This window comes from Mustela erminea, chromosome 14 (assembly GCF_009829155.1).
Source record: "Mustela erminea isolate mMusErm1 chromosome 14, mMusErm1.Pri, whole genome shotgun sequence".
Classification (NCBI taxonomy): domain Eukaryota; kingdom Metazoa; phylum Chordata; class Mammalia; order Carnivora; family Mustelidae; genus Mustela; species Mustela erminea.
Genome location: NC_045627.1, coordinates 51,299,416 through 51,312,357, shown reverse-complemented (window position 1 = coordinate 51,312,357; position 12,942 = coordinate 51,299,416). Strand labels below are relative to the sequence as shown.

At 46.0% G+C, this 12,942-nt stretch overlaps 1 protein-coding gene across 2 annotated transcripts in view; it reads left to right on the top strand.

Moving 5' to 3' along the window:
* Window positions 1–12,942, top strand: part of FRMPD2 (FERM and PDZ domain containing 2) — a 94,286-nt gene that overhangs the window by 28,751 nt on the left and 52,593 nt on the right. For both annotated transcript variants that reach the window (XM_032313135.1, XM_032313133.1), the window contains exons 10-13: window positions 106–280; window positions 2,355–2,505; window positions 3,159–3,297; window positions 9,842–9,997. In XM_032313135.1, the coding sequence (XP_032169026.1) occupies window positions 106–280; window positions 2,355–2,505; window positions 3,159–3,297; window positions 9,842–9,997 (621 nt within the window). The remainder of the gene's footprint in view (window positions 1–105; window positions 281–2,354; window positions 2,506–3,158; window positions 3,298–9,841; window positions 9,998–12,942) is intronic.

Here is a 12,942-nt window from a genome sequence, read left to right as displayed (position 1 = left end):
GTCATGATGTGAGACAATGCATAGTGCTTAGCACAGTAGCCAGCCACTGCAAAGACTCCATGTCGTGTACTTATTGTTACAGTTGCCACTATCTATTGTTTTCAGACCAAAAAAGGTAAATCCTATTTGGCTCTCAGGGACCTCTGCGTGGTGTTGTTGAGTGGGCAGCGTCTGGAGGTGAAATGTGACATTATGTCAACAGCGGGAGCCGTCTTCAGCGCTGTCATGTCCTTTGTCCACCTTGGGGAGCTCACCTACTTTGGCTTGGCTTACATGAAAGGTGAGTGGCTCCTGGGCAGCCCACAGTGGACCTGCTGCTTCAGGTGACCCAGATGTTGAAAAAAATTGCTCGAGGCTGGGACACATCACCTTGCACATCTAGACGTCTGTTAGCATGGGGAAGGCTTCAAGGACTCATTGCAAAGTGTCAAGGAAGCTCAGAAGATGATAATAAAACTGTGTGTGAAAGATAGTGCGGGTTTCCAAGAGGGGCTGGGTGTGGCTGGTCCATCTCAAAGCACTGGTGTCAGACAGTGAACATTGAAAGCATTTCCACGTAGGTGGGAATACGATGTGGTACTGCCACTGTGCAAAACTGTATGGTGGCTCCTCAAAAAATTAAAAATCGATTTATCACATGACCCAGCAATTCCACTTTTGTGCACATGCCCCGAATAATCGAAAGCAGGGTCTTCCGGAGAGATTTTTACGCCCATGTTTGTAGGAACATTGTTCACAGCAGCTAAAATGTGGGAGCCACCCATTTTCCTTTGACAGATGAATGTGAGAGCAAACTGTGGTCTCTACATATAATGGAATGCTTTTCCACCTTAAAAAGGAAGAACATTCCAGCATATGCAACAATATGGGTGAACCTGGAGGATGTTGGGCTAAGTGAAATAAAACAGTTGCAAAGAGACAAATATTGCATGACTCCACCTGTGTGAGTACCAAGGATAGTCAAAATCGTAGGAACAAAAAGTAGAATGGTGGTTGCCAGGGGCTGAGCGGTGGGGCCGGGAGATATGGTTTGATGGGTTTGATGGGTTTAGAGTTGCAATTCCATGGGATGAAGCATGCTGGAAGGTGGTAACGGCTTCCCAACACGGTGAATATACTTAATAGTACTGAACTGTACATTTAACTATGGTTAAGATGGTAAATTTGTTATCGTGTGTATTTGGCCACAATAAAAAAAAAATTTAAATTTCCAAACAATCATACAGGACTGATGGGAAGTCGGCACCCCAACCAGGAGCTCAAGTTAAGAGTCCATTATGAAGATCCTGAAGGAAAGCCTTCTTCCCTTCTTCCCATCGCTGCCCTTCCATTAAGGGGCTCCTATTTCTGTCTAAGCAAATATACCTTTGCTGTTGTCGAAGCTCTTTAACTACTGTGTGGGATAATGGGAAGGAGGCGGGGTGGGGATCATTTGGGCTTTCAGGTTCAACTCTGGCTCTGCCAGCCCATCTTGCTTAGGAGTCCTCATCTTTGTGTTCTTCTGTTCTCCCATCCCCAATGGGAGGAGCTCGGGAGGCACTGGAGGACAAACTCGGTAGGAGCTCAAGTCCTGAACATGGATTGGAGTTTCCAAGCTGGCCACTTTCAGGTCAGAAGCTAAAGATGACGCCACTCATGCCCTGCCTTAGTTTGCTGGGGCTGCTAAATGAAATACTGTAGACTAGGTGGCTTAAACAACAGGTCTTTATATCTTTATATCTTAACTGGAAAGTTGAAGGTTGGAGTTGGAGCATGGCCAGACTTGGGGTTCTACTCCTGGCTCCCAGATGGCCACCTTCTCATGTTGTCCTTACATGGAAAAGAGAGTGAGCCCTGGTCTCTTCCCCTTACTACACTAATTCCAAGATAAACCTAATTACCTCCCAGAAGCTCTACCTTACCCCCGTTACAGTGGGGGTAAGAACATTGGGGAGATACATACATTCAGTCTATATCTTGCCCATGGCTGGGGGAGCTTGGGGTTGGTCCAGTTGAGACAAAGGGCCTGGCCCATGGCAGGAATGGAATAAATACTCATCCCCTTGTTTTTCATTTTATCTGCACAGGTGGTAACTGGAAGGCAACTTTTTAGTGATATCTTCTCTGAGATAAATAATCACATTTCTGCTCTTGGAGCTGAGTTCCTCTTCCTTTACTCTCTCCTTTTTGTTTCTGACTCCTGATCCCTCATAGACTCAGCAAGCGTCCTGTGGTGACAGATGACCAGGACAGGTGTCCTGCTCTCTCCTGCCCTCAGGTGTCTCCTGTCTGACCCTTCTGGGCAGAGCTCAAAGCTGAGGGTTTAAAGGGGTGGTACTTGCCTGACTGGTTTTCCCTCTTGACTTTTATTTCAGGGAAAGAGTTCTTTTTCTTGGACAATGAAACCAGGTTGTGCAAAATAGCCCCTAAAGGCTGGAGTGAGCAGCCCCAGAAGAAGACCTTCTCGAATACCTTCACTCTCTTTCTGAGGATAAAGTTCTTTGTCAGTTGCTGTTTGCAACTCCAGTGAGTGCTCCAAAATTCTTCATTTGTTCCTTCAGGGACCTGGGTCTGTGCTGGCTGATGTCAGAGTTAGAGATAATGGATAGCAAGTGCTTGGAGAGTTGTAAATTGCATGTAAATAACAACAGTCATTGTGATTGATCTTGTTGATTAGATTTCAGTATGACAGAAGAGCGGGAAGTCAGTGTTTGGGCCCTGGTCAAAATGAGCACTTGCCCCTTTGTTTCAAACATGGTCCACTCAAAGTCAAAGTTCTCCCTTGTCCCCAACACGACCATCCCTCAGCAGCCCAGGGATCGGGGTTGGAGGAAAGGGTAATGTATGACTATGGAGTTGGGTCATTGCCTCTTTGGTCCTTTGCTTACAAAAAATATCACCTGAATATCAGTTTTCTCACTTGAACCATAGCAACTAAAGTCTCTGTGGGCATTGTGTCAAGTGCCTGGCACATAGTGGTCCTCAACTCGTGGCAGGAGGCATGATGTGGATAAAGGAGACCACACTCATCTTACTAACATTGCCCTCTAGGTTCTGTTGGCTCGTATCCCATCTCTTGTCCTTTCCCTGCTTTCCAGACTGAGAAAACCCTCTGGTTTTAGTATTCTCTTTCCCCCCTCAGCATTTCAGTGGCCCTTATTCCTGCATCTCTTTCCCAGGCACAGCCAAACAAGACATCAATTTTATCTGCAGCTTCGGAAAGACATCCTGGAGGAGAAGCTCTACTGCAATGATGAGACCCTGCTGCAGCTGGCGGTCCTTGCCTTGCAGGCTGAGTTTGGCAATTACCCTGAGGAGGTAGGGGTGGAAGCCTGATGGGGTGAAAACCGAGGTGGGGTCACTGGAGAAGCAGTTATGGGAATTATGGGAAAAGGGGGGAACAATTAGAAATATAGATACTGGGACTTTGAGAAGTGTTTTAGCATCTACCACTGAGATTGAGGTAAATGGTATCCTACCATCTATCTACCCATCCACCCATCCATCCACCCATCTGTCTAACCCACTTACCCATCTACCCACCGATCTGTCTAACTATCCAACCACCTATCCACCCATCTAACCACCTATCCAGCTGTATATCCATCCACCCAAATACCCATCCTTCCATCAATCCATCCATCCATCCATCCATCTTCCTTTTTTTTTTTTAAGGATTTTATTTATTTATTTGACAGACAGAGATCACAAGTAGGAAGAGAGGCAGGCAGAGAGAGAGGCAGGCAGAGAGAGAGGAGTTCCCACCAAACAATAATTTACTTATTTATTGAGTTCCCACCAAAGTCTCTGATCTTCCTGACCAAGCCCTTGTCCTTGCAGCAGAATCACACATACATTTCTTTGATAGAATTTGCCTGTGATGGTCCTGTGTTACTGTCCTTGGGGACTTAGCAGAGTCTACTGGTTATTAATTTGCAGATACATCAGAATTGGGAGGGATAATATTAATATATTCACTTACTTATTTAAAATTCAAAATGTGGGGGATGAACCGGACAGGAAAGAAGGAGCAGCCAGGTGAGCTGTGACGAGGGCTGGGCAATTTTGCTCTGGGTTCCCAAACACCCAATGCATGTTCCACACGAGGGGAAAGGGGCTTGACAACAGACCTCAGCTGAGACTAAGTCATATGAGCCAGCTATGTAATATGCCATCCAAACATAGAGTCTGCATCAGTAAAAATGGAGAGGGAAAAGCAAGGAAGGTGGGCTCCCCACCAGCCCACCAGGCTTTCTCTTGGCGGATATTGCCATTGTCACATGACAAGAGCTATGTGACTCTAGGAAGAGCTTAACTTGAAGAAGATATACTAAAGAGAGGCCCTGAGGACTGTGTGAAGGAGGAATCCACTGCTCAAAAGGAAAAACATACAAGGTCTAATCCCTATATCCCTGGGCCTTTGCATGTTTCCCAGCAGTGTCTATAGCCATCCCCACCCTACCCAGCTTCCAAGGCCAATCTCAACCTCACAACTTTCCTGGTCTCTCTATAAGTAGAAGGAAACCCTCACTCCCACCCTCTGATACTTTTTGACATCTCCTTCCCACCTCTTGACCAGGAGAAGTGATGATTCAGTGATGTCTTGATAATGAGTGAAGAAAATCAAGCTCAGATTGGCTTGAATACAACATGTAATTTATTGTCTTGCAAGAATGAAGTGTCCAGGTCCTCCCTACCCTTCTGATGGCTTCTAGCCCTTTTACTGCTTACTTGGTAGCTTCTTCCTCTCTCCTTTTAGCCTCCAGGGCTGGGGTCCCAGCCATGTCTATGGCTTGCTGGGCATAGGGACTCAAAGGGCATCAGCAAGCCTTGGGCTTCCTGCATCTCTGGGCTGTGCTCTTCTCTACAGGTTTGCCTTCAGTGGCCTCTGGATTCTACCCTTCTTGCACAAAGGGAGGAACTTCTTTTCTCTCCTTCTCTTTCTCCCTCTCTTTTCCTCTCTCTACCTCTCTCATGGAAATCCTGTATTTCTATCTCCTTAGTTCTGATAGGATGTCATGTGTCTACAGAAGCCAATCGCTGTGGTGGGAGACACCATGCTCTGATTAGTTAGACCTGAGTTACATGGTCACCGTGAGAACCAGGGTAGAGTTCACGCTATGCAAATGTGTGAACTGAGAGGGAGGAGTGATGGCTTCCATTTCCGGAAAGAGAGGAAGTGGTGGCACATGGCTAAAAATATATGTCTGCCATCAGTGAACACTTAGTGGTCAGCCATGCTACATCCCTAGTGACCAAAAGAGCTGTGTTTGGCTGGAGGTCTGAGTCTTCTGGTATCACTTGGGTCTGGCCTCGTGTTATGGGTTGAAGTATGTTCCTTCAAAATTTCTTTGTTGAAGCTGTAGCCCCTAGTACTCAGAATGTGACTGTATTTGGAGATGGGGTCTTTGAAGAGGTGGTTAAGTCAAAATGAGGCTTTTGCTTGGGTCTTAGTCCAATCTGACTGGGTCTATGTAAGAAGGGATTATGACACACAGAGAGACACCATATTGTGGGAGCACAGGGGAGAGGCCATGTAGAGAAACAGAAGGACAGCGGCCATCTGCAAGCCAAGGGGAGAGGCTTCAGAAGGAACCAACCTGCCAACATCTGGATCTTGGGATTCTAGCTTCCAGAACTGTGAGAGAATAAATTTCTGTCATTTAAGACACCCAGCCTGTGGTATTTGTCATGACAGCCCTGCAAATGGACACGGCTGGAGTCTGAGAAGGGAAAGCTGCAGCCACCACCGAGTGTGGACACCATGCAGAGATCTGTGGTCTTAGTCCTCTCACAAGGTGGGGTGCAGAGGACAAGGGTGCGTGATATCTCAGCCTGCCTGCTTCGCCTCAGTAACTGGGTTTAAGAGCAAGGGCAAGCTCAAAAGTTAAAATGGTTCTTGAGAACAGTGGCTTTCAAGTGTTCTGTGTCATGACCCATGATAAAACAACAACAAAAAAGGTAGATGTTATAGCCCAATGTTATCTTATGTTATGTTTTGTTATGTTTTAGCCCCCCACATGTACAGAGAACAGAATTGAAGCAAAAGTTTAAGAAACAAGATGCACCCTTTCTATATGTGATACACACAGGGATTTGCTATTCTCTTCTAGTTCATTTTACAAATGCTGGCTATTAAATGGCTATTAATGGATGAACTATTAATCATTACCTCACTAGTGTGTTAGAAGCTGAAGTTTGAAAATCCCTTTTTAGACTATCCTAGAACCATGTTATTTTCTTCCAGTACATCTTCCGAAAGTATTGCCATGTACAGGGTCTTCCAAGGCCCTCTTTGTGCCCTCACTCTGCTGCATTTTTCTGCATAGCATTTACCACTGCCTCCCATGGAATATGTCCTCATTGATCAGCCATCCTCCACTCCAGCTCCTTCCCCAGATCATGGGGAGCCTCGGCCTCTCTCACTGCTGTGGACTAGAGCGGTTCCAAGATGCTCTCTGCTGTCCTCATATAGCCCCCAAAGGCAGACCTTTCCCTTTTACGTGTATGTGTAAAGGCAGCGGATAACCCAAACGCTCTCATTTGGGCCCCCACTCCCTCAGTCCTCATGTACAGAGAGCCTGCTCCATGCTTGGTATCATCTAAGCCCTCTAACCCTGCAAAGCCCATGTTATTTCCACCCCCGGGTGAGAAAGATCACACCCCCATGAGTCTGGGGAAGCTAGTGAGATCCCAGCCAGAACTCACTTCTGGGGCCTTGCTTTGCTGTGTGTCAGGCACTGGGCTGGGTGTATCAGAAGATGTCAGGGAGACTCAGACAGGAGGGCCTGTCCCTGTGTCTGTGTCATTGAAGGAGCTGGAGGGGAGGGTTCCCGCTATGTGGCACTAGCTAATGCAGCTGGGAGGCTGGGCAGCACCGCCAGCCAGATCTGGGATGAACCTCCTGTGCCCTCTGAAGGGACTTATATTTTGTCTGATAAATGGTTCTAGTGCTGGAGAAAAAAAAATTAATTTGGAAACCACTGCAGTGAAAGACTGGGAGCCACTGAAGAATTCTAAGCAGGGAAGTGACATGATTACATTTGCATTTTAAAAAGGGAGACAAAGACATTTTGGTATAAAAATAAATCTCCTTAATCACATCATCATGGCACAACAGCTTTCCTTGGGGTGCAGTCCCCACAACCTGTGGGGACCTTCACACAGGTGCAGACAGAGCCATGTCTGAGTTGCATTCTGCTTCTCCACTTGATGGCAGGTGTCTTCCCGTGGCCTTCCTAATGACCTAATGACCCGTGGATGGTTACACGGTACACCTCACAGGGGTGGACCTTTGCTCACCTCTCCATCCTCTCGCTGTTGGGCAGCACCTGGAAGGGCCATGTAAGGGGTAATACCATTATTCTTGTCCCCATTGTTTCTGATCTTCCTTTTTAATGAATGACATAGAAACCAATGCTTGCATTAGGGTTTTTCTTAGTTCCATATTGACTTCTTCTCTTGGTCATAGTCCAAGCTGAGTCCAAGATCCTCAGTACTTTTAGGTTTGCAGTGAAATTGAGTGGAAGATGGGTAAATATCTCATGTACTCCTTTGCCCCCACACATGCATGGCTTGTCCCATCATCAGCACCAGCCACCAAAATGGTACCTGTGTTCCAGCTGATAAACCTACATCAACACATCACTATCCCCCAGAATCCATCATTGACATTCATGTTCCCTTTTGGTGTTGCACATTCTATGGGTTTGAACAAATTTATAATAACATATATTCATTAGTGGAGTATCATACAGTAGTTTCACTGCCCTAAAAATCCTCTCTGTTCCATATACGTGTCCCTCCTTCTCCATTCCCCCAACCATCCACTGGTAATTACTGTTCTTTTGACCTTCTCCATAGTTTCACATTTTCTAGAATGTCATGTTGTTGGAGTCATACAGTATGGTCTTTTCAGATTGACTTCTTTCACTTAATAGGCACTTAAGTTTCCCCCATGTCTCTTGTCTTTTCATGGCTTGATAGCTCATTTTCTTTTAGTGCTGAATAATATTCTATTGTTGGGATAAACTACAGTGTCTTTATCCACTCACCTACTGAAAGATATCTTTTGCTTCCAAGTTTTGACAATTACGAATACAGTTGCTATAAACATCCATGTGAAGGCTTCTGTGTGGACATACGTTTTCAACTCCTTTGGGTAAACACCAAGAAGCATGATTGCTGGATCCTATGGTAAGACTAAGTTTGCAAGACAAATTGTCTTCTAAAGTGGCCATCCCAGTTTGCATTCCATAGGCTGCACAGGAGAGTTCCTGTGTTTCCACATCTACACCAGCCTGTGCTGCTGTCAGTGTTCTGGATCTGGGTCATTTTAATAGCATTCAGAAGGCTTTTTTTAGGCAGGACGTTGCTGGTCAATTTCTCTCCATTTGTGTCTCTGAGCTGAGCCCAGAACTGGCATGGACTAGCTCTCAGCTGAGGATTCTTAGTCCATAGCCTTATGGGGACAGGTCTGTGCTACCCCAGGAGATGGGGATGTAGTGGATGATATGCTCTTCCCTTCAGATCCCCTCCTCAGACTGACTTGCCCATACCCATCCCTGAAAAAGCAAGAACTCCCAGCTCACAGCTGCTTTTCTCATGGGGAGTTGCCCACAGCTATGGGGAAGTGCCTTGGCAAAGTTTAAGCTGGGAGGAGTGGCCTGAAACCAGGACAACCTAATTCAGGAAGACAAGGACAGGGTCAGCTTCCTCTGCCAAGTTCTGCATTCCTCATTCCTTACAGTGGACCCAAAACCACCCCTCCAAAACTTCTGCATACCTTTCTGCCCCAGGGTCTGTATCAGGGAGCCCTGCATCAGCTGGTGAGTGAGGCTGATCTTCTAGATGCTCATGGTGGTGTGAGGGAGGGGAGAGGGTGGCAGGCTCAGGTTCCCTAAAGAGTAGACCGGATAGACGTTCAGGCGAACCTCTATCTGGTGGGGTGAGGTGGGGTTGTCAGGTCTTCTCTTGTTCAAGGGATAGCTTCTTGATCCCCTTCCTGTAGAGAGATGGTGACACAGCCAAGACCTCCCTTGCAAGAGGGGGCAGTATACTAGGAGCACAAGCAGACAGAAATACTAAATGGATAAAAAAGAAACAAAGTTTTAGGGCCAGGATTTTGCTGTGCCTCTCAGGAAGTGGCATATCATCATGGAATGTGTGAGGACTTCGAGTAACGGTATCTTGCCTCTGTCACTAACTGATATGATCTTGGCTCTGTTGAATGACTTCCTTCCTTGTTCAGTTTGTTCATCTTGCTAGTGGCACTAGTAATATCATCCTCATAGGATTACTGTGGGGTCGAAGGAGCTTCTGTGTTCTGAGGACCACCTGGCAGACAGAAGGGTCTCAAAGACAGGAGGCATCTTTCTTCTTTCCCTTCTATTCATGTCATATGAGTTAGGCCAACCTATTTTCTTTCTTTCTTTCTTTCTTTCTTTCTTTCTTTCTTTCTTTCTTTCTTTCTTTCTTTCTTTCTTTCCTTTCTTTCTTCTTTCTTCCTTTTTTTCTTTCTCTCATAGAAAGAGAGACACAACTAGAGAGGGAACATAAGCAGGGGGAGTGTGAGAGAGAGAAGCAGGCTTCCCACCGAGAAGGGAGCCCGAAGAAGGGCTCCATCCCAGGACCCTGGGATCATGACCTGAGCTGAAGGTATACGATGCTTAATGACTGAGCCACGCAGGTGCCCCTAGTCCAACTTCTAATACAGTAGAAAATTCCCCTAGGTGGGTACTTCAAGGGGGGCATCCTTGGCTTGGAGCCCTACCTGGGGTTGGGATCGTAGACAGACGTCTCCTGTGCTCAGGGTCCCATACAAGGCATCTTGGTTATACCTCTTTTATTCTGCATCTTTCAGCAGATAGAGAGCAAAACCTATTTTCGGGTTGAAGATTACCTCCCAGCAAGTGTGCTTGAGAGGATGACTGCTCTCCGGGTCCAAGCTGAAGTCTCAGAGATGCATCGTCTCAGTCCTGTGCTCTGGGGAGAGGATGCCGAGCTAGAATTCTTGAGGGTAAGGCCTCTGTACCTCTGGAGGGGGTGCTGGTGTTCAAGGACATGGAGCCAGCCCTTCCCTCTGGAGCTTTCTCTGGGGGGCCAGATGTGCTCAGACATACATGGAGGTATGAGCAAGGGACTTGAGACGTTGGGAGGGAGGAAGTTCTAACATGTTGCAGGGCAAGGAGAGGCTTCTGGAGACAGCTGGCATTGGGAATGATCCCCCTAAGTGGGTAGAAGTTAGTGAGCTATGTGGATAGGGCAAGGCCTTTCTTTAACCATAGAGCTCATAGTCACTTTTCTATGAGTGAGGAGACCGCATCTCTCACAGAGACACATGGAACAACTCAAGTGCAAAATTGGGTTATGGGCCAAAAGCAAAGCCATTTGAAGACTTCACGTTTCCAGGCTTCCAGGCAATAGTCCTCAGCATTGCACAGATGGTGTGGTCCACGCATATGGGCACAGCCCCTGGTCCACACTCTCTTCAGACCTCAAGCAAAAACAGTGGCATTTGAGTCCCCCATGTCTGTGGGTATACACGGAGCCTAGGATGAAGAGCCTTTGCACACTCCGTGACTTAACAGCACTGGGCCGGGCACTGTGTGGGTTGGAGACTGAAAGAACATGATCTTTGCCCCGAGGGAATCCCAAGTCTCATGGGGAGGATAGGCAGGTACCCAGAGACAGGCACAGGGTGCTGTGTGATGAGAACAATAAGTCAGGGAGCAGCTACTCTGCCTGTGCAGATGGAGCTGGGTGGGGTGTACTTGTAAGAGGGACACTACCCACCCCCCCCAACCTTGGCTTCCCCAGGGGAGGATAACTGGCTGGCATTTAGAACTGAGGAGGAGTTTCAAAAGAAGCTCCAGATTTGTACATTTCTCTGTACAAAAGTCTCCCAAGATGGATAGGAAACATGTCCATGTTGTTTGCCTTTAATAGAGATGGACATTTGAAAGCAGAACTGCCCAGGTAAGATCTGGCCCTTCCTCTTTGGTCTATCATGGAGCAGCCTGTCTGTATGACCTCACACGTGCAGACCCATTGGCACTTCATGTCAGAAGCCCTGATGGAAAGGTGGTCAGTGCTTTCTATCATCCAGCCTTCCTGCACGTTCCTTGTCAAGAGGAACCTTGTCAAGCCTTCCTTTGATGAGGCACAAGTGGACACCTCAAAGCCATCAGCATGCATCTGACAGAAGATGGAGGAAGAACCACAGAACCAGTGGGCAGGCCGAGGATGTGGGCCTGGGGAAGCCTCTGTAGGATCAAGAATGCCCACCTGTTCACCCCTCCCCAGGCTCCAGCTTTGTTTGTCCTGCTCTCTGTGTCCCTCCCTCTCCTGGTTGAATGATGAACACTGATTGTGATGGAAGTCAGCCTCTCCTAAGCAGAAATACAGGGAGACTTTGTTTCAGTCTTTGATGGAAAACAGTGAAAAGATTTTACTTCATTTGCGTGCCATCTTATCAATTTCAAGAAATGTTAGGTTTTAGGTTGTATACGCCTGTGCTGTGTGAGTCCCCAGGGGCCTTTGTGACGCCTATAGCATATTGGAACCCTCCTCGTTTGGGTGAGTGTTAATTAAGCCAAATCTTTCCTCCCATAATTATAAAAGTAACAATTTGCTCATGATTCTGCCCTCTGGAAACAACATAATTATATTTTGTTGTATTCATTTTTCTCTCTCTGTTCTGTATATTCACATGTGTATACACATACACATTTAAAATTGGGTTTATATTATATATGCAGACTTGTATATTTTTATAACCCCATCTCACCAACATTTTGAATCTTTATTTTAAATCAACACATGGTATACCCTAAATTTTTTCTCAATACTCTGTTGTTTGGCACATACATTGTTTTAAATATGGGACTATTTTAAACAATACTGAGATTAGCAGTTCTGCTACATAAGTCTTTAGCTGCATTTGTGCTTAATTCCTTGGGGATAGAATCTCATGAGTTGAATTATAGGGTCTCAGGTCATGAACATTTGAAACATTGTTAATATATGTTGCTTAGACGTTCTACATTTCAGTCCTTTCTATACATTTCTTGTCCTCCCTCCTAGGTTGTAAATGTCAGGGCCCTGAATCCTCAGAGCCCAGTCACTCCATAAACAGCCACTGGATTATTTAATTACGGTTCCTTGTGCCTCCTCTCTTTCATTATCAGATGGTGCCTCTTGGCCTCCGATTCACCAATGACTAATTCTGCTAGTTCATCATCCCACACTGGAAGAAGATTTGGCAGAAATCCAGTGTGGATCATGCTGAATAACATACTCTGTCTGGAAGCTTCACAACTACATTAGCATATTAATCCCAGAACAACCTGTTCAAGGTTAACTCAATGTTTTCCAAACTTCTTTAACCAGGGAACCGTTTTTTTTTTTTTCCCTCCCTCACATAAATGAGGTTTTTATATACTACTAAAACATTTTCTTTTTTTCCCCAGCTGTTGAAATCATACTGAACATATCCTGTGTCTTACCCCAATTAGCATACATGCATGTATGTATTACCCCATTAGCAAATGCATGCCTCAGATAGTTACAAATGCTTTGTAAATATCCTTCCTAAAGGCTACTCAGTGATCCTTTTTAAGGCAGTACTTTAGGGAATACTTATTTCTGGGAGCTGGTTCCCCAACCCAAGCCTGCTAGTCTCTACTGAACCTTACTATGAGAAGGGTTTGTCTGGATTATTCAGCACATTTTCTTAAGACAGATTCCCAGGAATGAAATTATGGGGTCAAAGGATATGAGTTGTTATGATACTCTTGATGAAACTATCCGTTTGTCCAACAGTTTTCAAAACAGCAAGGATGCTACATAGGCTGGGAGCCAGGAGAGCCTGGGTCCAGTCTAAACCTGGCTGCCACTGTAGGGAGAAGAAGAAAATAGTGAGATGCCCCTAAACACATGGAGATAAAGTGCCCCTGTAAGAAG